Source organism: Drosophila navojoa, chromosome 5, assembly GCF_054131105.1.
Source record: "Drosophila navojoa isolate 15081-1374.11 chromosome 5, UAZ_NAV_1.0, whole genome shotgun sequence".
In the NCBI taxonomy this organism is placed as follows: Eukaryota; Metazoa; Arthropoda; class Insecta; order Diptera; family Drosophilidae; genus Drosophila; species Drosophila navojoa.
In genome coordinates, this window is record NC_142893.1 from 16,376,588 (window position 1) to 16,401,550 (window position 24,963).

Consider the following 24,963-nt stretch of genomic DNA (forward strand, 5'->3'; position numbering starts at 1 on the left):
TTCCCTCGTTTATCTGTTTGCTTAAGTATCTTATTGGCGCTTAATTTTTGCCGTTTATTTTAAATATACTTTCAAGTTGGTATTTTTTCTAAATAATCGATATGTTGTCCTATTTGAAATATCGATAGCCAAAACAACTAGGCTACCTAGGCAACGAAGCCACCCTGTGAAAAATCCAAACAAACGGTTATTTTCATTTATTGTCAAACCTAAGTTAAAATGGAGCCAGAAGCAAATTCAATAAAAACTAAGCGCAGCAAGAAAAAGATGAAAACACAAACAACACGTGCATATCGCAAGTCTGAAAGGGAAGTTCAACAGTTGCTGCGGCAAAGTGAAAAGGTCGCCGCACAACAAACAGCAGATGAGGATTTGGAAGCGCGCAGTTTGCAGTTTTTTCACAATGCCGAAGCAGTTGATTCTGTGGACGCCTCAGCTGGCGGAAAGGAACTTCCAAAGGATGACACACCTGCACAATGCACTGCGGCCAGCTTCTTACAAATTGAACTCGCTGAGCCACCCGTTGTGTCCGCAAAGCTGCAGCGACAGCGCCATCATTATGACTCCACTTTGTTCTATTCGCCCAGTGAGCGGCTGCATTTGCCACTGCAGCTAAGTGAATGTGAACCCCAGCTGAAGCCCCAGCAGATACGCATGCTGAATCGGTTTCAGGAGGAGGCCAGATATAGTAAAACGTCCGCCAAACTAAATGCCAGATTTATCGCGCAGCTGTCAGACTGTGAATCGGGTCGTTTCACCATCGATACCACGCTCTACCACAGCAATTGCTCGAGGCAGTTTAAAGGCGTCTTCCTGGCACCTGTGCCGTTGGCGACCTTCCACGGACTGCCCATGAGTCGTTGCCTGAAGTTGTGCCTGAAACAGTTGCGCTTCAGCGAGCATCCACAGCTGCTGGAGGAGCATCGGCTGGCGCAGCAACTGGAGGATCTCTACGATCTCTACACATACAATGTGAACAGTCAGATTTGCAATAAGCTGCGCGAAGAGTTGCAAATCGCTCGCAATGTGGCTGCCCGCCTAATCGATGCCAGCAGGCAGCAGCAGCAGCAGGAGCAGGAGCCATCGCTGCTGGCGGTGCACGTTCAGCGGCAATTGCTATTGACGCAGCAGCTGCGAAAACGCTACTATGCCGAGTCCAGGGCGCAGCGTCTGCTGCTGCAGCGTCTGCTCGCCGAATGGGCTAAATTGAAGGAGCTGCGCAAGCGACAACAGTTTCGGTGCACACGCTTCAGCCTGAGCCTGCGGCTGGTGCCGCCTGCTGATTTGAACGTCTCCTGCTCGGCGTGGAAACAGCGTTTCGAGACAGACCTGGCCGAGGTGTATCGTGAGCATCTGGAGCTGTACTATCAGCAGCGGCGCATTTGGAACGACAGCGAGCATTCGACAGCGGCGCATACGAAGCCGCCGCGTAAGCCGCGGTTTACGGAAATCATGGAGTCTCTGAAGGCAGACTATGAGCGAGCCTTTCAGGATCCAGAGGAGCCGGAAGTCTTTGTGCAGCGTCTGCCAGCTGATGCAACAATGCCCAATGAGCCCAAGGCGACGGCAGCAGCAGCAGCAGCAGCAAGCAATCAGTTGAGCTTGGATCGCAACTACTACCTGAAGATCTACCTGGACAGCCAATTTGTGGCACAGTCGCGCACATATCGCCTGGAACAGGATCTGCATGTGGACATGAATGAGACGATTGGCGTGCTGCTAAATCGCACCAATCCCAAAGAGCTCAATATTTGGGTAAGTTTATTTAGTATATCTATTATCTATATGTGATTCATTCATTCTCTTGTCAATAGAAATGTAGAAAATGCAGTTATTCGCCACGCCCCTAATAAGCGTAGATATATCCGCCAACTCTTGGATATTTTGAGAAAATCTATTTACACAACTATATACATAAATACATACAATATTTTTGCAACTTTCAAGTGGGACAGACGTACGGGCAGCAGGACGGACATTGCACGCAACCAATATACCCATTTCACTTTTGTGAATGAGTATAAAAATTACAATTGCATTGTAAATAGTTATGTGGCTACTGCCTGACTGTAAATGTTTCTATTACTCTTTGATTAATGGCAGTCGTAATCGCTATCAATTGTTATATGTATATGTATGTATGTGGGTATGCATGTGTCTGTATTTGTATGCCCTGACTGTCATTGCAAATGGGAATTCTGGATATCATGTATTCAACTAATATGATTTCTGGTATATCGGAAAATGCATTTTCCAATTTGCCACGCCTCTAAAGTTTTAACACTTTATAAATCGTAGAAATACACGAGTATGTGTGCCAAAGTTTCTAGTTTCAATAGGGCCGAAATAAACTGCGTTCATACGGACAGACGGACGGACAGCAAGACGGGAGACGGATATTGCACACTTCCGTGAATGAGTATAAAAAGAACCGAGATTACGGTTGACTGAGCATATATAGTATATATCATGCCATAGCATAACATCCATAACATATACATACATACATACATATGCACCTATCAAACGACTAAGCGTTTCTCTCTCTTTCTCTCTCCCCCCTTTCTCTATGCATAAATATAGCTGTATGAGAAATCGACAATAACGGCGCACAGTCGCCGATTGGCGCTGATAAACGCTCCGGTGCAGGCAACACAAAGGGGCAGATCGGAGGAGAAATTAAGCTTCGAGGTGACATCATCGAAGACTTCATCCTCGGCAATGCGCCCGAAATTAGCCGGGGACCTCTATGTGCACATTGATTACTATTGTCCTGATGGCGGCAGCAGCAGCAATGAGCTGGACGATGTGCAGCCGCTGCCGCCGGCACTGAGGCAAACGTTGCTGGCGAACAGTTTGTCCGCGTCGGCGGAAGGAGGCAGCGATGCAGCGATACGGCATGCGCCGCTCATCTTTGCCGAGCAACAGATGCTGTTGTGCAGCATCGAGGAACTGTTCCAGAACAAGAGATTTCAGCTGCTCTATTCGCGACATCAGCAGCGCAATTTTCACACCAAACAGCTGAGTTTCGTGCCAGCGCTGGCGCATGAAATTGTTGAGCTGGAGGAGCACGGACCCAATGCGAATGTTGGCCAATTGCTAGATCCGGGCACCATTTGGCATCCAATCGATCTGCACAAGCATCGGGGCCGCAAGTTTCTCCAACTGCTATACGAGACCATAATGAACCAGTGCGCACAACGGGCCAAGCTGCTTCAAGCACCATTGCCGCTGCTCCAGCTGTGGAGCGATGGCTCCCCCACAGAGCATTCAATGGGCTGGTCAACAATTTGGCGTGCACTCTGCTCCATTTTTGTTCGCCAATCGGGCAACAGTCCCAGCCGTGAGCCGCCCGTGTGGCAGCCCCAGCCGACGTGTGCCTCGAGTCAACAGCTGCAACAGTTCATTGTCTCGTTGCATGTAGTGCGTGCCACGGGCGTGCCAGTGCGCAGTCGCCACATTCTCAACGTGGAGCAACAGGGACGACGACGGAACAGCGCCGGCACAAACAGCGATCTAAGCGCCAGTCTATTCGTTACCCAGAGTAAGTGAATCTGCTCGATGGAACGGCCTAGCCCAGAAATGAGACACTTGCCTACATATACATGCAAATATATACATATCTTTTATATACATATGTACGTTGTTGAAAGTTTAGTACTCGAATTGTGCATAAGCTCTCGAGCTTCCTTTCGATCCTCCTGGACCACATTTATCTACTCTTGCAGGTGCAGTTCCATTTACGCTATGTCCTTTTTCGACGAAGCAATCGTCCACATCAACCTGTCCATCTGGCCAGGCACTCCAGCCATGTTTTTCAAGTATTATCCTTGCGCAGTCGAGCGAGGGCTGAATGTCGTCCAAAATCAGTTGAGAACATTCCACCTTGCAGGCGTTTTTAGTTCCCCTTTCAGACTTGCACCAAAATTGTTCGCCAATTTGAAAGATCCCGTAGTGCTGAAAGCCCTCGATATCTTTTGGGCTAACCACGTTAGCACGATAGCTGCTCACCTCTCGTGCGATAAAAACCCATCTGGGTATTTCTTGGCGTGGAACGTTCAGTCTATCCAATTCCAGTGCAAAAGTACAGCGATCGAAATTCCTCAGTCCTTCAGCCGTGCTCACCAGGACGAGCTGCAGCGAAGTCAGCAGAGCGAACCACTTAAGCTTGCCATCCATCATTGGCATTGTGTGGCCAAGTATTAAAATTGACCGAAATTTATACCTTCCTAGCCGAAAAATATTTTGATTATTGTGGATGCCTCCTCTCGCTATATAAATCTTTCTCTCGCTCACTCACTCTCTCTTTCTATGTATATTAAATATATGGTGCAGTAGCTTTCATAGAAAGTGTATGTGAGAGAGAGAGAGAGAGAGAGAGAGAGAGAGAGAGAGGACTGTCCACTGGTTATTCTGTTCCTATCTTGTTTATTAGGCAAGTTTCAATCGCTCGTTCAACCGCATCTAATGCCATAACTGAGAGGACCATACGTAGGCGATTAATTTTAGCAAATATCACGATACTCGTTGAAAGAACGTGACACGAATTACTCAATGCACTCAAGAGAAAGCAAAGAGAGACGAACCGAAGTCTAATTGTGAGAGCGAGAGTGCATATAATTTATCGGTTGTGTTAGCGAACAGAGCGTAGAAAATAAAACGGTTAACAGTTATTTGTCGCAAATTTCAGAACCTATTGGCAAACAATTGATGATTATATTGCAATATACATATGTATGTATTTAGTATCTTATCAGCAAGCCTGTCGCTTATGACCGACTGACCGACTTTCAAATACCCTGTAAATTGAAATCGATATTTCCATATGTTGCAGCGCTGATGTACTCGAATGTACGTCCATTTATAACACTAAGCTATGGCCAGAGACTGTGTCGCAGTCGCACCGCAGAGGGCTCGAATCCCACATGGAATGAGCATCTGCAGCTGCAGCTGACGGGTCAGCTCAGCGACTTACGTGAGGATCTGAAGATTAGCCTATTTGACGAACTGATCGAGCAGCAGTACACGGACGAGGCATCCGATCTCTACCAGCGCGTGCAATGCAACTGGCTGGGGGAATATCGAGTGCCCATTAGCAGCCTCTTGGCCAGTCGCAAGGTGAGTGGAGAGACTTGGCTACGTTTACTACTTGACTGGCTGAATCACTAATATAATATACTCTTGCAGTTCGAGGGATGCATTGAGCTGTGCATGCCCAAGGTGCTGGTCGGCTATAAGCGGCCGCTGATTGATTCGGTGACCAATATATCGGTGGAGCAATATCCGGAGTTCAAGGAGAGTGTGCATCTCTGGTTCTATCTGAGCGTGGAGCCGGCCAACCAGGTGAAGCCGCTGCAAATTGGCGGCCTGGCCTGTGCGGAGCTGCCACAACTGCAGCAATATTTGCGCGAGCGCCGCCTGGAGGTGCAACCGCTACTGCCACATCCGCAACGATATGTGGAGCCGTTGATATGCACTTCGCATGGCAAACGCGTGTGCCTCACACGTCTGCTGGAGCCGGTGCCGCTGCCCAGTGAATCGCAGCTGGAGCGTGTTTGTCGTTTTGTCTCCCTGCTCACTCCGGTGCGCAGTTCGCTGGATGGGTGCCAGAACTTTGAAGGCGTTTGGCTGAACAACCAAACGCTGCTGGACAGCACCTGGTGCTCCGTGAAGGATCTGGGCGTGCTGTTGTGCAATTATATGCTGGCATTGGGCCTCGAGTGCTGGCTGCTGCTCGGATTGGCCTGTCCCTATGGCGAGTCCACGTTCGTCATCTACCGACAGCCGGACAGCGGCGAACTGGTGCTAGTGGCGCCCACAACTGGCAAACGCTACCAGCTGCAGGATGTTTTTTGTCCGCTGACACGAGTCTACTCGCTGGTGACGCCGCAGAATGTGAGCTGAGCTGTGCATGCCATCATACATTAGTAAAACTAAATTCATTTTTCACTTAGATCTATATCAATATACAGGCGGAAGAGCGCGTCAGCATGACGAATTTCGATGTGCAGAACAGCGAATGCTGGCTGCCGGTGTTCACCAAGCGGCAGGAGGCGCCACGCGGTGGCATCCAGAAGCGCAACTATGCGTACAAGCGCAGCTATCACCTGAGTCAGCTGCAGAAGCATATCGAGCGCAAGATTATGAAAAAGATAAGCGCCTGGCGCACCACACGCAAAACACTGTGGAACCGGTGGGTATCAAGATATGCCTGTATCCAGTAGCCAGCCGATAATCGATTGTGATCTTCTCCAGTGCCTTTCAGCCACACCTGCTGAGAATTTTGAGTGAAATGGAGAGTTTGAGTACGCTCTCAGGCAATCGCTACGATGAGCCGGCCTTCAGTGAGGAGCTGGAGCGCGAGTTTCCCAACTATAGGGTGTGTATGAGCGTGTGTGTGTGTGCGTGGTGTTTCCCTGAAAATCAGTTAATAATATCTTTGCATTTTATCTTTATTGTTATTCAGCTTTATGGCTTTACCATAAACTTTGCCTACACCAACCTGTCGGCGATATCGGAGCGCATTCGCACCAGCTGCATACACTACAACAACAATGCGGCCGTCGAGTTCTGTGTGGCGGTGCACATTAATGCCTATGCCAACGATGTGCTATCCGTTTGGGTGTTTCTGCTGTCAATAGTGCCACTGGTCGCCTAATTGATTGACTCGCCGTGCATCAATGCGGTGTAAATAGCGTCAATGCTCGGTTGTTGATAACGAAATTCGGTGAGCCGGCTGTCTTCGTAGATAATGCCCACAAACGCTAATCAATAATAACAAATTCTTTATCACTCACTGCACGAAAAGCGGGAAAGTAAGTATTTAACTCGATTTACAAACATTTTACGATAACGTTCCTTGTGGCGTGTTTGTGGTTTGTGGTTTCTGGTTTGTGGCTTTTGGTTTGTGGTTTCTTTCGTTTCCCGATTTGGCCGTGTTCCGTTCAGTTCAGTTTTAGTTCACTGCGCACCTTCCGTGCGTTTAGATCGTGTACCGAACTTTGTACCATCGTCGGCTATGGTATCGCCATGCCTTTGAAAATGGCTGAAAAATTTGCGAAATTCCAGCGGTACGTGCTCTGGCTCTACAGACTCTATGAGCTGAACACACAGATAGCCATCTGCGAGCCATGGGAGAAGGTGTTCTGCCGTAAGTAGCTATACCATGAGTGCAGCAGCTATTAATCAGCGATTACCAATCATTAACTTGATGGCTATCATCCAGTCCACCAACTCTCTCTTTCCCTGTCGCTCTCACGGCAACAAATTGTATCTTATCTATTTCGGTCAGTATTTGCCCGTCATAGAGACTATGACTAACTGTTGCGCGAAATGGTGCCATATAGAAAATGTATAGCTTACTATTTACAATAATGTAATCTGTATTATTATAATTGCAGACATACTCATTGGCAGCTGCATATCCCTTATTCTGTATGCCTCGTATGCGTATGTGCCCGGCTATTGCCTAAGGCTGGTTGGGTTTCTAATTCCGCCGACTGCCACGAATATAAATGACACTTTTAATAATATCAAATGTGTGACAGCAGATGGAATATGCAGTAATAGTGAATCTTACCTTACGTAACATTATTTAGTAATTATTATTAATACAAAAATAATATATATATATAATGAAAAAAATCTGTATTAAAAACATGTTTTTACTATTATTTATATAAAAAATTGTCGAATTAAAAAGAAAGAAAATTAATGAAACCTATTTTATTATTGTTTTGTTAACTACTGTAAAATTATCATTGCATGTACACAAATTTCAAAAATCGATAACACTAATAAATCGCGCGCTAACATTATGCCAATGCTGCCACCCGGCGAATAGCTTCTATTAGCTGGCAGCTCTGCATGAAGTGTTGCTGCCAACTCGCTAGGAAAAAATACAGTAAACCCTTTGCAGCAGCTGGGCGCATTTTATTTACAAAAGTAATTGAAAACATAAACGTTTATGTGAGTAATGTCGAATGACAAACGGACTGTTTATGTTGGTGGATTAGCCGATGAGGTCACGGAAAGGCTGCTGAACAATGCATTTATACCATTTGGCGATATTGCGGACATTCAAATGCCGGTCGACTATGAATCGCAAAAACATCGTGGATTTGCCTTCATTGAGTACGAGAATTATGAAGATGCTGCCTCCGCCATTGACAACATGGTGAGCCCAAGCATTTAGTTTATCAGAGCAATCAGTCAAAGAAGGAGAGATTCTTTTAGAATGATTCAGAGCTGTGTGGTCGTACGATACGCGTCAATCTAGCCAAGCCGGTGCGCGTCAAGGAGGACAGCTTTAAGCCTGTATGGGCGGATGACGACTGGCTGCAAAAGCACGCGGGAGCCACATTACAGGCAGAGGGCGGCGAAACAGAGGAGCCAAAGGAAACGATAGCAACGCCCTCAACAGGGCCAGCAGTGATTGAGAAATCGGAAAAACGAAATCCACAGGTGTTCTTTGATATACGTATTGGAGGCAACGATGCTGGACGCATTGTCATGCTACTGCGCGCCGACGTGGTGCCCAAGACGGCGGAGAACTTTCGGCAGCTCTGCACACACGAGCAGGGCTATGGCTACAAAGGCTGCACATTTCATCGCATCATTCCCGAATTCGTAAGTTGCAGCTGCATCTATGAAAGGCATATGAAAGGCTAATCGACGTCTATATATTTAAATTCCAGATGTGTCAGGGCGGAGATTTCACCAACAATAATGGCACCGGTGGCAAATCCATTTATGGCAAGAAATTCGCCGACGAGAATTTCAATTTGAAACACAACAGCTTCGGCACGTTATCTATGGCCAATTCAGGACCCAACACAAATGGATCACAGTTCTTCATATGCACCACAAAGTAAAGATTTTCAAAAGGCATAACTACTCAGATGATAATACTCCATTTATATATTTCGCAGGACCGACTGGCTGGATAACAAGCACGTGGTCTTTGGTCATGTCATCAGCGGCGCAGATGTGGTACGCAAAATGGAAAAATGTGGAAACAAATCTGGCACCCCCTCCCAAAAGATTATTATCTACGCCTGTGGCGAACTCAAATGAATGTGGCTTAAGAATAAACATAATTTAAAATTGTAATATTGAATTTTTCAATTGTTTTTATTCAGTTGTACTCAAAGTATTTATAAGGAGTCAGTGGTCAGCCGGGTAATTGTAATCTGAAAGGAAAAACAGAAAATTAATTTATATTGCAGATCAAAGAATGCTTGCAAAGTATCTAACAATTATTTATATATCAGTTGGGGAAAGAAGATAAAACAGCATGGTGTTAATTACTCAGGCCTTAACTCCCAAAAGGGAATTTTCATCATATTAAAGACATACGACTAATAATGTACTATGGTATTCCTTCTTACCTCTTCAAAGCTGTCCTGGATATCGAAAAAGGCAAATAGATATAGCCAGCTGCAAATATAGTTTGTAAATTATTAACAATTTGTTGGATTAAGCATGGAAAGCTATTTTTTTAAATTTGATCAGACAGGGAGACTTGACCGCATGGTTTTTAATGGGTTCTACTCAGAAGAGGGAATCCTGAATAAGGATAGTTCATCAGGCAATATATAGTCTATGCTACAAATATCTAGTAAACTTACCTTTCTGATAAGTCAAACTTCACTCCAAAAGCTGCATATCGAAGGCAAAGCGCAGTTAGAGCTGTAAATAAAGAAAATTCATTTAGTTTCGCCTAAAATATATACATTAAATAATATAATTTAGGATTGTGTTCAGACAGGGAGACTTGACCGCATGGTTTTTAATGGGTTCTACTCAGAAGAGGGAATCCTGAATAAGGATAGTTCATCAGATAAAAAAAATGATTGAATTTCAATATCAATTAAACATACCTTGAGGCTTTGAGTAAGTGCACTAAAATTAACATCGAGTCAGCGCATCCACAACTGCAAATTGGAAAGTTGAAATTATAGTTTGAATTTAGTTAACTTATTCTTAACTTATAAATTGTTATATATCAGCTTCAAAAGTTTGTAACATGTTTGTTTCTAATGAACTATACTAAGAAGTATACATCATGAAGAGTTTTCCAAGTTTTTGTTCAATATATGGCAAAATATAGACATACCTTGGCGCAGACTATGTAAGAAGAGGCCCTTCTAGAGAGTTCCATTCCCGGATGTACTGCAAGTAAAGAATGGCATAGATTAGATACAAGTCAGGGTTAGATTTTATTGTAAATTTTAATTGAATGTTTTTATCAGTATCCTTTTGGTTTAATTTGATTGGTTACACAGCATGGTTGTCAGATTAAAATTATCATCAAGATGAAGCCTTATAACAAAAAACCAAGTCAATTTGAGTATTTACCTCTATATTAAGCTCTATGTTTTTTTCCACACATATAAGCGGCCACTGAAAATCCTGATAAGTAAAAGAAAGAGCTCATTTAGTTATTACGAAATTAATAAACGTCTTAGTAAATGTTTTATATGCATTTGTCAGTTATATTTCTCCGCATTTTCTACTCAGTAGAACGAAAGTTATTATAGATAAAGTGTTCATCATTTAAGAAAATGATTAACAGAGTCTGTAAAAAACAAACTGAAACATACCTTAGCTTAACGTGCCACAGGAATATTAATTTACTGTATGCATCTTTGCAGAACTGAAATTGAAAAATACCAGGAATTAGTTATATTATTTCGAGTTTACACCATCTTTGAATTGCGTTTTTAATTCAGTTGCAAATAATGCAGCCATGGGTTTATAATCACAAAAATCATACGGTAATTACTTTCATCATTTCTAAAACACAATTTAAATATTTCTAAATTTTTGGTTTACTTACTTTTTAGTGGTTGTCAATGATGCCATTCAGCATTCAACTGCTTTTGAAGTCCTAAAAAAGAGACGTCTTAATTAGTAACATAGTTCGTCACGATTAGCATTTGCTTTACAATAATTTATCAGTTGCAAATAATGCAGCCATGGGGTTTTTAATCACAGAAATCGTACGGTAATTACATTTCATCATTTGAATATAATTTAATTATATGTTCGCCTAATATAACTTACCATGCATCAATTAAGTTTCTTGTTTCAAGAGTTTAGTTTGTGGTCCAAGAAATCTGAAAAGAGGGGAGAAAGGGTTAGACTTTGGCTACCATTATACCAATCAATTCTATTTAAATTGTAATTTTTCAGAATCCTTTTGGTTTAATTTTAAGTTATAAATCAACAGCACTTTGTTCAGATTGAACTTATCATCAGGGAGCACACTAATTTAAGACAATTTGACATTTATTTACCTATGGGATTTCCATTGCAGTAACTGGCTTGCGACCACGTGCGTACAGCATTGTCTGTAACAATGATATAAAACTTATGTGAGGAAGTTTTCAAAGTCAAGTCATATTTACAAACTTATTTTTATTATTATCAGTATCCTTTTGGTTTAATTTTTAGTTAAGAGACAACACAGCATTTTGTTCAGATTGAACTTATCATCATTAGACATTTGGATAAATTCAACAATTTCATTTTAAGACTTACCTTTTATTCACATACCGGCTTCTGAGCACGTGTGCGTGCAACAAAATGTGGCAGCTGCAATAAATTGAAATCAGATACATTAGTATGTAAAGCGCTTAAAATGTACAGAAATAATTGCTATAAAACAATCAGTTGGCCGTTCTTATTCTTTCTACAAGGTAAGAACGCTAGAAACCCTTTTGCAAAGGCACTAGCATTCGACTCTTCAGAAAAAGAACATTCATCAATACATAAAAATTATGCTCGAAGTAAATACGCCGCTTACCATATTTCCATTTAAATTTCAAGCAAAGCAAATTAATGCTTATGTTATTGTATAGATCACATATTCATAAATATTTTAGATGAACAAAAATTGTAGAAAAACTTCCGATGCAGCAAATAATTACTGATTACGAAGAACAGACAACTCAATCCCTAAAAAAGCGAACAGGAAATGAGCGACACTCAACAGCAGTGTGACCAAGTTCATTAAGCATTAAAACAAATAAAAAATACCAGAGGCATTTATTAACATTTCACTGAAAGAACTAGTGGAAGTTACGATTGTTTCATTTAACAGGGTGTGGAAATGTTATTATAACAGTCCGCTAAGCACTGTTAAAAGACCCACTCAATCGTGAGTGCGCTCACATATCTGTTTACGAATTCTCTTTGTGTGTTTCCTATTCAGTCAGGTATATACCAAACACAAGAGAAATTCAGATCAAACGTAATAAGAAATAACTAAGTAACAATAGAAAGAAAAAACATTGTAATTCGTATTAAAAATGACGACTTTATTAAATTTAGCATAGCTCATTGAATGCCTTTACAACAATATATCAAGTACAATACACATATTTTATAAAATTTATATCGACTTTTGTACAATCGAGAATATTTGCATGCAGAGAGACTCCGTTTCACATATATTATTGTTTTTCAACCTAAAAGGCATATAATTTTTGTTTTCCATTAAAAATTTCAATAAAATCTATCACAATATGAGAATTTCAGGATGTGGTATTGCTCGATTGTGATAAGATTATAAAAAGTTGTTTTCTGAGTCATCGAGCACAACCATTTCCTGATGCTTAATATATTGTTAAATATATCGTATATAGACATTTTTTTGTTTGCTGATTTATAAAATTATTATTATTTTTTTTTTTTTTAAGCTTAAGATTGTTCTTAGATTTTAGATACAATTACATATAAAAATATATTATGATTATTATGTTATAAAAAATTCGAATTTGTTACGGACGGACAACATCTTAAATGATAAACATAAACATATAAAATGCTGATTCTGCTTTAAAATACATGCAAGCAAGTATAAATTTATTTTAATGCTTAGTCTAAAAATTTTACTTTACATTTAAGGCCCTAAATATAGGCATATAAATTGATTGTTATATGTGTATATTTTTGTTTGTTTTTGTTTTAAGGCGTGTTCTATAATTATTTGTGCGTTATTTCATTCAATTTATTTTAAGGGCTGCTGTGTCAAGGGATCTCAGTTCGTACGAAACAGCCTCATTTATGTTTGACCGCAGAACCAAACGTTAAATAATCGTTTTGGGTTGCTTAAATCTAGATTGTATTATATAATATTACAAAAATACATTCTCTTATATTCAATTCCTTATTGAGCTTTATGTTAGATACAATTTATATTGCATTGCTTAGCCACAAAAACAGAAAGTTTATTATTAAATAGCATATTGTTGCATGCACATGGAGAAACTATAAAGAAAATAGAAAAACTTTCAGTCTAACAAAATACTTGTACAGAAAAATAATCGTCTGAATTTCGAGAAAAATATTTGATTCATGGGTGGGTTCAATATTCTTGGGCATGACCAAAAACTTTTGTTCAATAAAACATAATAGCCAATTTTTTGTGTAGCCCGATTCAGCTTCCTACATGTGATATGCAATTCGTTTAAGCTCTAAGTTTTGCACTTACAAATTATACTATCAAATAAACATAAACAGACGTGTCGTCGCGCATTCAGACAATGTTAAATTAATGTTATTGCCATTACTATCTGTGTGCTGTAGCACACGACGCTACGCTTAAGCGATAAATTAAACTAAACCTTGACAAAAAAAAGAAGGTAACTAAATATAAGCACAGCAGTTTCGGATGCGCCAAGACGCGTTTCAAACGCGCCAATTAAAAACTGCTGATACGTCCAATCGGGGGGCGGGGCAATACTACAACTAACATCAACATAAACAACGAAAATTCGACTAATTTTGTGGTAAACTGGCCATCAAAAAAACTGATGATGTTTCCCTACTCATATATAAGTGCGCTTCACTTTTGTCAGAGTGGACGTCTTGCAAGGCAGCTCCTTTTCCAAATGTTCTGTGGAGTTTTTGCATTCGTGACTGCGATCTTTTTCAAGATCGAGATTCGGTGTTTTCTGTGTCGTGGTATATGGATTCGAATTGATTAGCAAATTAATGTCCTTGCCGCTATTCTGATGCTTGAATTGACTGCGATGCAAGCAAAGAGAGAGACAGAAAGAAATGTATATGTTTAGTATTTGCATATAGTTTGCAGCAAAGTTAGTTCTTACATCGGCTTGCCAAAGTGATTGTGGTGGCTGGCATCCAAGCGGGTTTGATTGCACCACTGCTTTATTTTGATGCCCATTATACTACCCAAAAAGAATGCCATAAACGACACGACAGCAATGATAATAATTGTGTTGTCTGCCAAGGTAGAAGCCTTGTGCACCTCATTGACAACAGCGATTGATTTCTGGGGATCTGCAAAGAGGAGAGAACGGTGAAGTGAGAAATTGGAGGCCATATTTGACTCTTTCACTTACCATGCAGATTGGTCATAACTTGCTCCGGATCCACGGATGCCTGCGGTATTTTGTTCTCATCAATGTAGTCATTAAGCGTAAAGTCACCACCGTTGCCCGTTGGCTGTTGCTCCAGGCTGGGTTGCACCTCTGCAGGCGTACCACTCACACTGGCATAGTGCAGTTTTTGCACCTCCTCCATTTGGGAGGGGGCCATGGTGACAATGACGGGATCTGCGGCTGTTTTCGGACACAAGAACGCAGCGGCCTTTTTGGTTGTATTCAGACTCTGCAGATAGGTTTTGGTGCCGAACTTGTGTTGACTGGCGGCCAGATTCTTGCACTCGTGAGTCTGCAGATCCCAGGCACAGTTCGGGTCCTGCAGGCTGAGGCAGCCCAGACAGTCCACAATCAATGAGCAGTGATGCAGGGGCACCGTTACCAGCCGTCCATCGCTGACCACGACGAGCGTGTTCTTCTTGGAAGAGATAACCAACTCGCGGACAGGTGTGCCCAGCGGCAGCACTTGCATTTCAGAGATGACCACCGTACGCAAGCGATCGACGCTGCTGTTCTGATGCGATGTCACGATGTTGATAAACTTGGTCACCTTGCCGTCATCGGTGCCACTGTAGATGACATCGTAATGGTTGCCATTCAATGCACGCACATGCGGGTCCACCGCAATGGACGTCAGCCGGTGGTGCAAATCGACCTTGGTGAGCAGCGGGCGGCCATGCACAGCAGGCACAGCGCTCTCCATTAGCGGATGATTCTTAATGAAGTTCACTGCAATGCTTGTCAGAGTGCGAGAGTCCTCCACACACTGGCCGGGCCGTGGCTTAGGCACCTGCGTTTGCTCCACCGGCAGCCAGTGCGATTGGGAGTCCTTCTGCGATTTAAAGGCCCCATCAAAGGCAGCCAATATGTCATCCACGCGATAGGCACAGACCGCCGAGCCGGATATGGCGTTCACCGGTGTGGTAAACACTGCGTAAACCAACGCATTGGGGCCGCTCTCCACAACCGGACTTATAGCCTCTGTTTGGGTAAATATAATGATGTCATATCAATCTGTGCAGAGTGGGCGTATTAGCATTTCAGCACTTACGTATCTCATCAAAGTAGAATGGAAACTCGCCCGGCACCGAGCAGTTGAGTCGTGTTTTCAGGAATGATGTCCAGCTCTTGGCATGATTGTAGGGTCCACCGCGATCGTTCTTGCAGACGCGACCCACCCGGGAATAGACCGCCTTGCCAAAGTTCATATACTCCATGGACAGTTCACGGAAGAAGAACAGCACAAAGCCGTTGCGTTCGATGGCGCCCACAAAGTCTGGCTGATTGAGCTGCTTGAGATCGTATTGCTCGGTGCGCAGATTTTCGCGATAGATCAATGGATCTCCGCCAGAGAAATCGGCAACCGTGGCGCTATACAGCTGCCCATCGGCAAACACATAGGTGCTGTTGTGGGCGGGACTGTACGGACAGAGACCCTGAGCCTCCACATCTCGCGTTATCTCGTACGGCATGCTGTTGCCGCTGCCCGCTGCCGCACTCGCCTCAGATCCCTCTGCCGCCTGATCCACGGTGGTGTAGTGACGACAGCGCGGCTTGTACGAATTGGTGCCGCAGAGCAGAATTTGTCCATTGGGCAGTCGGGCGAACACACGCAAATAGTTGTGACAATCCCATTCGTGTTTGCCCTTCAGCACGCACAGCTCACGATCGGCGCCCGAGCTGGGCCACTCCAGTCGGCTGATCTCCTTCAGTCCCCGCAGCGTGATATTGTAGATGACGTCCCTGCGAAGAGACGATAATCAAATTATTTACGTAATTGCCACGCCTGCCAGTCGTGTCACGTCTGTGCATATGTGTGCAGCCTGCTAATTTAGCTAATTGCTAACCAAGCCAAAATAAATGAGCCGCACACACACACACACACACACTTACACACACACATACAGTCAGCCGTCATCAGTTTGTCAGGGTTATTTTTGCGCAAATAATTGGAACTTGGAAACATTGAATCAAGTACTTAAGCATGCAATTGCGTTTTAATTGTCATCATTCCATCTATGCGGAGATGCTCGGGCTAGATATCTAAAGACAACCAGCTGGAACCTGCCTCAGTGCTTCGCTAGCCACAGACTCATTTCCTCAAATATGTCTTGGCCTTGGCGTTAAGATTTATGCAAACATTGTATCTTAAATGTATATTTTTTGTTAATAGCAAAAAGCTTTTATCTAATGTTGGCTAATTGAATTACAAATATAACAGCAGTGGCAAAAAAATAAAAAAAAAATTAATAAAAAATTTAGTTGTAGTACTTAAACTGAAACAATTTCTTACTAATTCAAATGTCTATATTTAGTTAGTAAGCCACTAAATTTATTTGTACTGCTATTTTTACGACCGCAGCGTTTTATGGATATGCTTTAAGCTGCTACTAAACTCAAACTCTTTAATTACCCACATAATAATTAATCAAATTCATGTTTATTTATATAAATCTTGCTCTTTTTTTAACATTTTGCTGCCTGAATCTGGTTAATTGCACTTTAGCATGTTTCATTTCAAGTGAATGCTGAATAGAATTATACGTAAATAAACATTTTGGCCGGCTGATATATACATACGTGATTCCAGGAAAGCAAATGAGAAATGCAAGATTTGCACTTGACTAGCAAAACACACACACACTGGCATATACATACACACACACATACATGAATAAATATATTGGGTATATCGATATACAGATAAATTAACACATTTTTCAACAATAGTTGCTCGGAAAAGAGCGAGAAGAAAACACATTCGTAATGCCAATGGCGCGTTAATTATTCCGCGAATCGAGCATTGTTTCTAGTTGCCTTTTTTTTTTTCTTTTTATTTATAAATATTTAATTTAGCTCGTGCCAATAAAAATGAGTGCTTTCGCATGCAGCTCAGGTAGATGCTAATTCGTATATGGCAAGGCGAGAGTGAGGGAGGGAGGGAGGTAGGCAGGCCTTCAGGCCAAGTCCATATACAGCCATATCAATTAAAATAGGGCATCATCCGCTGTACTTACTTGGCACCCACGAGAATGCTCTCATCATTGTGATCCAAAATCTTATAATAGTCCGTTGTGTTGCCAAAGAAGCTGGCCGTCACTTTGTCTGGCTCTGCAAATCAAAATGAAAGTCAATTAATATATGAATTATTTTTATTGCCAGTGCCATGAGGGAGGGAAAGCTGCAAGCTTTTAGGGCCTAAAGAGCCATATATAATTATAATTAGAAGACGGGAAAAATATGGTTTCAGCAGCTGTGCTAAGAGCTAAAATCTGAGCCAACTTGAGGAGAATAAACTAAAAATTTAATTGACTTTAATTTTAATTTAAGTTATAAGACTTTTTAAGATTGATTTGTAGAACTCTATGTTCTGATTGACGAAAGAAAAGCTCTACTATTTATTATCAATTTAATTTAATTTATTATACTATTTTAAGAATTTCCCAAATCACAAATTTTTTTCCCTACCATTGGAAACGAAGATTGTGAGAAACGTAAGCAAGTGAGCTGCAAAGTTGAGCTGCCATTTGATTTCATTAGAATAAATGGCCGTAATTAGATGGCCCATTTTGCATGTTGCTTCAGAGGAAACGCTAATTTGTTGCAAGCATTGCGAAAAATTGGGCGCGATAAGCCAGCTCAGCCGAATGCTGATAAACGAGCGGCAGAGCCAAAGACATACAGAAACAAAGAAAGAGAATAAAACAGCAAAACAAACAACAAGTGGCACAAATAAACAGCAATAATACAAAAGTGGAAGTGCATACATATATGTATGTGTGGATGTGTGGAAGAGGCAGAGTTACAATGTAATTGTAATTGTTGACGAACTTGGAACTTACTTGCTTGTAAATCGGGCCGCACATCGGGCATCCAAGCACCGACAGCCGCAATGCAGAGCCAAAGCCAGATGCATGCACCCAACTTGACATCTGTTGCGGTGCTGCCACAGCCCCTGTGTGGATGATATCTGCTCCGGTCAGTAATTAGCATTGTTGCTGCCACAGTTGTTGACGTTGCACGCTGAAGGTCTCTTGACGTGTTCTTTAGCTCGGCGCTGCGCCCTGACAGCACTTGCTGGAATTAAAGTCTTTTCAATTGACGTAGCGCACTTGAAATTCTGTTGAGCCTGGCTTTTTCTTTACAGCTCGTTCTTTTTTTCTATCTCTTTTTTTGTGTAGTGCTGAATTCTGATGATTCAGCAGCGTTTGCCACTCTCGCTTGGGTGGTGCAGCTGCTACACTCACAGACTAAGTGACTCGCTAGCTGGCTGGCTGGCTGGCTGATGGCTGATGGCTGCTGGTGCCAATGGGGCTGGCCGGGCCTGGCCTGACTGGTTTTAATCACTGCAGTTTGTCATTCTGATTGCTGCCATATTCTCGTGCCAGTTGCCTCTGTAGTTGCTGCAGTTGTTGCTCATTTACTAGCATAGCTCTTGCACTCGGTTCTCTGTAGCTCTGTATTATAAATTTCACTGCGTCGTTCTTCTTCGTCTCTTGTTGTTGATTTCTTTATTTATATATTTATTTTTTGTTTGCTTGTTTGTTTTCTCAATGCTATTAGTTGATGTGCTCAAAAGAAGAAAACGCAAAACCTGCAATCAGATGAAAAAGATTGTTGGTTAATTCCAAGTAGTTTTTTTTTTTTTTTTTTGCTTTAGCGGTATGCCTGGAATTTCACTAGACCTGATTGCTGGCTGTGCTCAATTTGTATGCAATATTGGGCTAATAGGCCTCCATTAGTTTCCTGCTAACTACGCTTTTATGTGATACTTCAGGTAGGTCAGTTATTTCACCTACTAAGGTTTTTGCATTGTTCATAATAAAATGTGTATTTTCATCCAATAACCACTAGTAAAGCTTAAAATATAATTATAATATATTTGACACAGCTTATCTTATAGTAATATTATTTATGCCTAACCAACTGCTCGACTTCAATATATAATTGTTTTTGACTTTTGTAGATTATAATATCAGTAGTTTCCACAACTGATATAATTATCTTATTATAGTTTCGATTTTTACTCTCTATCGCCTATTATTCATATTTATAATTTTTTTTTTTTACTACTTTTTATTATTATATAATTATTTATAGTTTTCACTTCAGTGTTGAATATTATTACCAAATGGAAACATTAATTTCACTTGTGTAACATTCAAACTTGTTTCGGCGCATTTGTTAATGCGATTGTTTGCAAATTCTTCACACACTTTTCACACTTTCTACGAAAACGCTTTAAAATCGTCCAAGCCGAACCGCGCGTTAGGCCAACTCGTCGAGCACTGAAACTGAGCGAACACAACAAAAAATTGCCAACTGAGCGAACACAGCAAACAGAATAACGCAAAAAACAACAACAACGACAGAGGCAGCGGCTGCAGTAGCTATGGCAAAGCAACAACAATACAGCTTACGCCTACACACTCGCGAGCATAGTTTGAGAGCCGCTTTAAGCTATAGCCGAGCACAGTTTTAGCAGCACTGCACTTAGCGCTCTCAATATACGTCTCCCGCTCTCTGTCTCGCTCACACTCATACCGATTATTTGCTTCGGTGCACCACCCTTAACGTGTCACGCACCGTTTCATGGCGTCCTGTGGCTCAGCGGCATTTTGTATGAATCATAGTTTTGTGAGTTTTTCCTGGTTTTGTTGGAAATCACGTGCAGTATTTTCCGTTGATTTTCCTTGTCAGCATTTGGTGTCTAATCAGTTAGATAGACAGAGGCTCTCAATATATCAGAACGTGTTGTCCTGCAAATGCTGTTCATCACACGTTCACACACACGCACACACACACACAGACACACACGAACACTCACACGTAATTTCCATGTGTGGGCCTCAGGTTTTTTCCTTTCTTTTTATGACGATGGCAGGGGAAAAGGTGGGAAAAGTCTGCTACAGTTTCTCACGCCTCGCCGTCCGTCACACTTGGACAAGTTTTGGCTCTGCGAGGGGCGATGCTGATGGTAGATGATCTTCAATAAATTGCTTTATTGGCCAATTGAAGGTCACACTTGTTGGCTTGTCTTCTTGTTGTTTTGGTCAATGAATTTGTGTTGTGTCTGCTGCTGGTATCGTTTTACCAGCCCGAAGGTTTGCAGGTCGAGTGACCCGTCTGACTCTTGGCCCATTCGATGTCTCGGTTTTGTAATATGTGCGGCTAATGTTGAAAATATAGGGGTCCACAATTAACCTTAAGAATTGTAGAAACTGTATGCGAGGTACGTTTAACAGATCTGCTATATATTTGTTTCTCAATGGAATGATTTCGGTTTGAATGTCTTAATAAGACCTTACAAAGATCGGTAATCTGAAAATTTCATTAAGTTTTAGTGGAAAACATTCATATCAGAGTTGCTTTGAACAATAGTTGCCCTATCTATCTATCTTGTATGTCTAATAACAACAATAGACACATTAACGGACCCATGCAAAGTTTTATAAAGATAGACGTCAGGTCTATAAAATATACCTACCTATAAACATATGTATATATAATATATATGCCTAAAAAAGTTATATATGTGTATATTTATTTATCTTTTTTTCAGCTATTTGTCTCTACTCTTGCACATTTCTACACTGTATTACAATACCGTCTTCTTTATTATGAGTATTATATGAAGATATAATAGAAATGATTGAAGCTTCAAGGCTTTTTTCTTTTAATCGGAAAACAAAACAGACCGTCGATAAATCAGTTATATGAGAAAGGTTAAATTTTATAGCTTGCCTGACATATTTGTTTAAAAAATAATAACAACAACAACAACAACTACTACTACTACTACTACTACTATATCGCACAGCTGAAATGGGAACAGCTGAATAAATTACTGAGGGCATTTAGTCTAGGAGCTATCAGCAGCCAACTTTCTTTAGTTATATATGGAAAACAGCTCAGTCAAATGTATTATTTTCTTGAGCTGCCCTCCGCATGCATACATAAAACATTTATATATGAATAAGTATTAAATGTTTTATGTGGTTTTTGTTTTTTTGTTTTTCGTTGTTTTTTTGTTAAGCTCTAAAATTTCATAAGCCACATTTAGTTCAATGCCAGGAAGTGCGTTCCGCTTTCGACAGACCAGTTACAAAATGCTGATTCTACGACTATTTATGTGCTACTAATTAATTAGCTCAAATGTCAGTTAGAATCTATCTATCGGTCACTCGGTTGTGGTGTGTGTGTGTGTGTGTGTGTGTGTGTGTCTCAGTCTGCGTACAGCTGCCGCTCGCTTGACTCGTTTCACACTTTCCCGGTTTTTCTTTGCTGATAAGCAAGCTGGGTGTTTGGCCTGTGTTCGTCTTCATCTTTTTCTACGTCTATTTGTTGATGCACACAGATAAGCAGCTTGATCAAGATAACGGTGAAATGTATGTCACGTCTGACGCTCTATGCGGCTCCGGCTGCTGCTGCTGCATTTTCTTCGGGCAACGCTGTGGGAAGCGTGAGCGTGTTAATAGATAAATCGGTCGAGCGCTCTTCCAGTACGTGCTCCACAATTAAAATTGATTTCTGCCTATGAATATTAGATATAGCCAAATGTAGCACCACGAGGCACTCATATATAACATATATATGTACATATATGTATACATATACCCATATATTAGCTGGAAACCTGATCATAGAGCTGCTACTACCACCATGCAACCTGTTTGGCAAGTGGGCGTCCAGCTAGTCAATACAATAAGGCAAAAGCTAACAGGTGCTGCCACCTGCCTTATAGAGAGATTCAGCAGAGCCCGTAGACTGACTGACTGGGCGATGTCTGTTTCTGTTTCTGGTTTCAGTTCTGGTTCTGCTTCTGAAGCTGTTTTGCAATCTTTAAGATTTTGCATATTTCATGCGATGTTTTGTAATCTACAGTAAACGATCTAAATGGGTATCATCAGAGTCTAGCCAAAGCCGTGACTGTTGGCAGATATACCCTGTAAACCTACTAATTGTTATGGTAGTACTTTGATACTTTAAAATTCTTTATACATTTTTCTTTGTCTTAGTTTCTTGGTATAAGTTACAATACTCTATATTATGATCATACAATCTGACGATCAAATAGACGTATTAATAGAGCCGCAATAAAGTTCATTCGGTAAACAAATAATATGGGTATACCATAATATAGCTTGATACTGTAGAGAACTTCGTTTTGATTATTTATCGACTTCAGTTTCACAACAACCAAAGTCGAACGTGTTGTAAAGCTCATATTTATTGTTATCACATATTATATATACATATGTATATATGTTTATAGTCTGTTGATTGTCTGAATTTATATCAATGACTGATTAATTCAATACAGCTAAAGACCGCTTTGTTGAAGTTGTTTTTGCTTTACATTAATTATATTTAATGGCTTTTCTATTCGCTTGAAAGAAGTATATTCAGTATTGTCTATCTACATTGAACTCAGAGAGGCTTGAAATTTGATGTATAAACAGTTATAGTTTAATAGGCTTTTTTTTACTATATAATAAAATACTTAAATATTATCATAAAATATTCTAAACGTATAGATATGATGAAGTTCTAGTATAATAAAATGCCTCTCTCGGTATACCATATCTAAAATGTAGACCATTTATGATCTCATTTAATGATAAGACCAAAACAGAAGTCGTAAAAAGGTGGGAAACTAAATATGCCCTAATAAATAACGTCTGGCTTGACTTGGCTCGACGGCTCTTGTTGTTTAGTGTAGGAGTATAATGCAGTCGGTTTCACATGAGTGCAACATTCTTTTACTTGCTTTAGTTCTGGCTTCTCCTTATCATTAGTTCAGTTCAATGCACTTTCGAGTCTTCACTTTGCTTTTCACATCACTTATCCACGGAACAATCGTGGGGACAGACGGCTTTACTTCCGATTTGAGCCCAACTCCTACATGATTCAGATACACACACACGCACACACACATACACTCATTGATATGTATATTGTGTATCGTAGTTAAACCAGTTTAATTAAGAAGCGCTACTCAGTTGGGTTTCAGCGGAAGCGTAGATGATTCAGAAGCGCCTGCCATTCAAAGTGTAACTAACAAACAAATGAGCGCTTAATAATTTGAACAACAAAATAGAGCTCTTAATACGTATAAGGCGCGACAAGTTTTTCATTCACAAAATAAGTATATTTATATATATATACTCATAATAGTAGTATAGCTAATAGCGCGTAAAACGAGCGTGGGAGTTTCTATTGATGAAGTTTCTTGTTTTCTGTTTTCAGTTGTCAGTTTTCAAGCGCGTTTATAAATCAAACAAACAATATCACATATTTACACAGTTGCATTCACGCACACACACTCACACAGATGCATTTAAGTATCTCTCAAAATGCGTGAGAAAGAGAGGAACGGGGGAAGTTGGATTTTTTTGAGGTTAAGTGGGACACTGAGCGTTCCACTTTGGGCTGCTGCCGTTTTTGACACTTTGACTCGAAGTCGAATTTGTTGTTGGTTTTTCTTTCTCTTGGCTTGGGCGTTGCTGTTCTTGCCACAGTTCTTTGCATTTCAATTTGAGCAGGACAGTTTACCGTTAGCTTTCGATATGCACTTTAGCTTCCACTTCCACTCCATCCACTCGATCCAACTTATTGTAGAACGACGCGAATTGATTATGCTGCTAATTTATTAGATTTTCTACTCAAAGCAAAGACAGCTAACTCGTTTCGCTGCTGCTGCTGCCTTTTACAGTTCTTAGCCAGACACTAACACTTGGGCCACCGCCTCGACCACTGTTCAGAGTGAGGGGCAACAAGTCCACAAATTCACCTGTAGCTGTGTAGCGAGTCGTTTAGTTTGTTGTTTTTTATTTTATCTCTCTCTGTCTCTTTTCATCTTATTCTTTTGCTTCTGTTCGAATTGGCTGCTTGGCCACCACTTTAGCACTTGGCTAGCTGCTGCTTCGCCATCGTCTACTACTTGCTGTGCTGTTTACAGCACGCATACACACTCACACACTCACACTCACGCGCGCTTTTACAATTTATGTATTTTCTTGTATTACTCGTTTTTAAGCTTATGCTGCTTCATGTTTGGTTTGTTTAGATGTGTGTATACATGTGTGTGCTGCTGCTGCTGGTTGTTGTTGTATGTGCATAAATTAAAAGAGAGAAAAACACACGTCTGTACACAATAAAAACCTGTTTGTTGCTTGACTCTAGGTGTGGGCAAACGCAACGCGGCGCGGCGCGGGGGTTGGTACGCTTGAGTTGGCTTGTAGTTTTTTTTGTATAGTAAACGCAACAGTAATCACATTAGCTTTGATTTTAAATATAAATTTTACACATAAAATTCACAATATATTAATTTTTTATGATATGAATGCATTTGATGCAAGCCTTAGCCATCACTAAACTCACCAAAATTCATAAAAAATGATCAAATTAAGCGAAAAACACGAACTACAAAAATTATACTCTTTACACTACGGCGGCCATTTTGCTGTGAGTTGTTTGGTATACACCTAGTGATGATAGCGACGGCTCGACAGCATATCGACATCGATAGCGAGTCTGAACAGAGTTAGCA

The 24,963-nt window shown here is 41.1% G+C and overlaps 4 protein-coding genes, 1 long non-coding RNA gene and 4 other non-coding genes across 30 annotated transcripts; 3 read left to right on the top strand and 6 right to left on the bottom strand.

Annotated features, from left to right (window-relative positions):
• The first annotated feature begins 39 nt into the window (after positions 1-39).
• On the top strand, positions 40-7,628 carry Cc2d2a (Coiled-coil and C2 domain containing 2A). Of its 2 annotated transcripts, XR_016197018.1 has the most exons (8): positions 40-1,755; positions 2,584-3,544; positions 4,835-5,118; positions 5,188-5,895; positions 5,955-6,193; positions 6,256-6,379; positions 6,467-6,815; positions 7,401-7,628. XR_016197018.1 is itself a non-coding variant. In XM_089261734.1 (7 exons), the coding sequence occupies exons 1-7, from the start codon at positions 220-222 to the stop codon at positions 6,656-6,658; spliced, it is 4,044 nt and encodes a 1,347-aa protein (XP_089117860.1). In that variant the 5' UTR covers positions 40-219; the 3' UTR covers positions 6,659-6,819. The 2 variants fall into 2 exon arrangements, 1 of the variants encoding a protein (XP_089117860.1); XM_089261734.1 differs by lacking the exon at positions 7,401-7,628 and having other exon boundaries at positions 6,467-6,819.
• Positions 6,893-7,628, top strand: LOC115564265 (serine palmitoyltransferase small subunit B). Its single transcript, XM_030388414.2, has 2 exons — positions 6,893-7,150; positions 7,401-7,628. Exons 1-2 carry the CDS (start codon positions 7,030-7,032, stop codon positions 7,586-7,588), a joined length of 309 nt encoding a protein of 102 aa, XP_030244274.2. The 5' UTR covers positions 6,893-7,029; the 3' UTR covers positions 7,589-7,628.
• Positions 7,629-7,882: 254 nt separating this feature from the next.
• On the top strand, positions 7,883-9,111 carry cyp33 (peptidylprolyl isomerase cyclophilin-33). The gene is made up of 4 exons (XM_030388417.2): positions 7,883-8,176; positions 8,236-8,628; positions 8,697-8,869; positions 8,931-9,111. Exons 1-4 carry the CDS (start codon positions 7,976-7,978, stop codon positions 9,073-9,075), a joined length of 912 nt encoding a protein of 303 aa, XP_030244277.1. The 5' UTR covers positions 7,883-7,975; the 3' UTR covers positions 9,076-9,111.
• LOC115565654 (uncharacterized) lies at positions 9,107-12,016 on the bottom strand. 20 transcript variants are annotated; one of them, XR_016197039.1, is made up of 11 exons: positions 11,810-12,008; positions 11,545-11,598; positions 11,301-11,354; positions 11,068-11,120; positions 10,841-10,891; positions 10,605-10,657; positions 10,360-10,413; positions 10,118-10,173; positions 9,882-9,935; positions 9,630-9,690; positions 9,257-9,438 (listed from the first exon to the last, which is right to left on the bottom strand). It is a non-coding gene; the product is annotated as an uncharacterized LOC115565654 (long non-coding RNA). The 20 variants fall into 20 exon arrangements; XR_016197041.1 differs by adding an exon at positions 9,107-9,191 and having other exon boundaries at positions 9,390-9,438; positions 10,360-10,891; positions 11,810-12,010; XR_016197035.1 differs by having other exon boundaries at positions 9,257-9,690.
• Positions 10,244-10,321, bottom strand: LOC149091104 (small nucleolar RNA Me28S-Cm3227). The gene has a single exon (XR_016197204.1). It is a non-coding gene; the product is annotated as a small nucleolar RNA Me28S-Cm3227 (small nucleolar RNA).
• LOC149091105 (small nucleolar RNA Me28S-Cm3227) lies at positions 11,187-11,267 on the bottom strand. Its single transcript, XR_016197202.1, has one exon. It is a non-coding gene; the product is annotated as a small nucleolar RNA Me28S-Cm3227 (small nucleolar RNA).
• On the bottom strand, positions 11,426-11,508 carry LOC149091106 (small nucleolar RNA Me28S-Cm3227). The gene has a single exon (XR_016197203.1). It is a non-coding gene; the product is annotated as a small nucleolar RNA Me28S-Cm3227 (small nucleolar RNA).
• LOC149091107 (small nucleolar RNA snoMe18S-C1367) lies at positions 11,669-11,780 on the bottom strand. The gene has a single exon (XR_016197206.1). It is a non-coding gene; the product is annotated as a small nucleolar RNA snoMe18S-C1367 (small nucleolar RNA).
• A 286-nt stretch (positions 12,017-12,302) lies between the features above and the next one.
• Positions 12,303-24,929, bottom strand: Sema1b (Semaphorin 1b). Of its 2 annotated transcripts, none has more exons than XM_030389266.2 (7): positions 24,795-24,929; positions 18,254-19,005; positions 17,429-17,522; positions 15,463-16,154; positions 14,373-15,392; positions 14,118-14,310; positions 12,303-14,034 (listed from the first exon to the last, which is right to left on the bottom strand). In XM_030389266.2, the coding sequence occupies exons 2-7, from the start codon at positions 18,402-18,404 to the stop codon at positions 13,836-13,838; spliced, it is 2,349 nt and encodes a 782-aa protein (XP_030245126.1). In that variant the 5' UTR covers positions 18,405-19,005; positions 24,795-24,929; the 3' UTR covers positions 12,303-13,835. The 2 variants fall into 2 exon arrangements, with proteins under 2 accessions (XP_030245126.1, XP_030245125.1); XM_030389265.2 differs by lacking the exon at positions 24,795-24,929 and adding an exon at positions 19,540-19,708.
• Positions 24,930-24,963: the final 34 nt, after the last annotated feature.

Excerpts from the sequence above, each read along its gene's own strand:
- Sema1b (XM_030389266.2), bottom strand. The coding sequence starts at position 18,404 with ATGCTAATTACTGACCGGAGCAGATATCATCCACACAGGGGCTGTGGC. Across the intron at positions 17,523-18,253 it reads GCGGCCCGATTTACAAGCAA|AGCCAGACAAAGTGACGGCC; the intron begins GTAAGTTCCAAG and ends TTTGATTTGCAG. Across the intron at positions 14,311-14,372 it reads AGTTATGACCAATCTGCATG|ATCCCCAGAAATCAATCGCT; the intron begins GTAAGTGAAAGA and ends TCCTCTTTGCAG.
- Cc2d2a (XM_089261734.1), top strand. The coding sequence starts at position 220 with ATGGAGCCAGAAGCAAATTCAATAAAAACTAAGCGCAGCAAGAAAAAG. Across the intron at positions 1,756-2,583 it reads CCAAAGAGCTCAATATTTGG|CTGTATGAGAAATCGACAAT; the intron begins GTAAGTTTATTT and ends GCATAAATATAG. Across the intron at positions 5,119-5,187 it reads GCCTCTTGGCCAGTCGCAAG|TTCGAGGGATGCATTGAGCT; the intron begins GTGAGTGGAGAG and ends ATACTCTTGCAG.
- cyp33 (XM_030388417.2), top strand. The coding sequence starts at position 7,976 with ATGTCGAATGACAAACGGACTGTTTATGTTGGTGGATTAGCCGATGAG. Across the intron at positions 8,629-8,696 it reads ATCGCATCATTCCCGAATTC|ATGTGTCAGGGCGGAGATTT; the intron begins GTAAGTTGCAGC and ends TTTAAATTCCAG. Across the intron at positions 8,870-8,930 it reads TTCTTCATATGCACCACAAA|GACCGACTGGCTGGATAACA; the intron begins GTAAAGATTTTC and ends TATATTTCGCAG.
- LOC115564265 (XM_030388414.2), top strand. The coding sequence starts at position 7,030 with ATGCCTTTGAAAATGGCTGAAAAATTTGCGAAATTCCAGCGGTACGTG. Across the intron at positions 7,151-7,400 it reads ATGGGAGAAGGTGTTCTGCC|ACATACTCATTGGCAGCTGC; the intron begins GTAAGTAGCTAT and ends TTATAATTGCAG.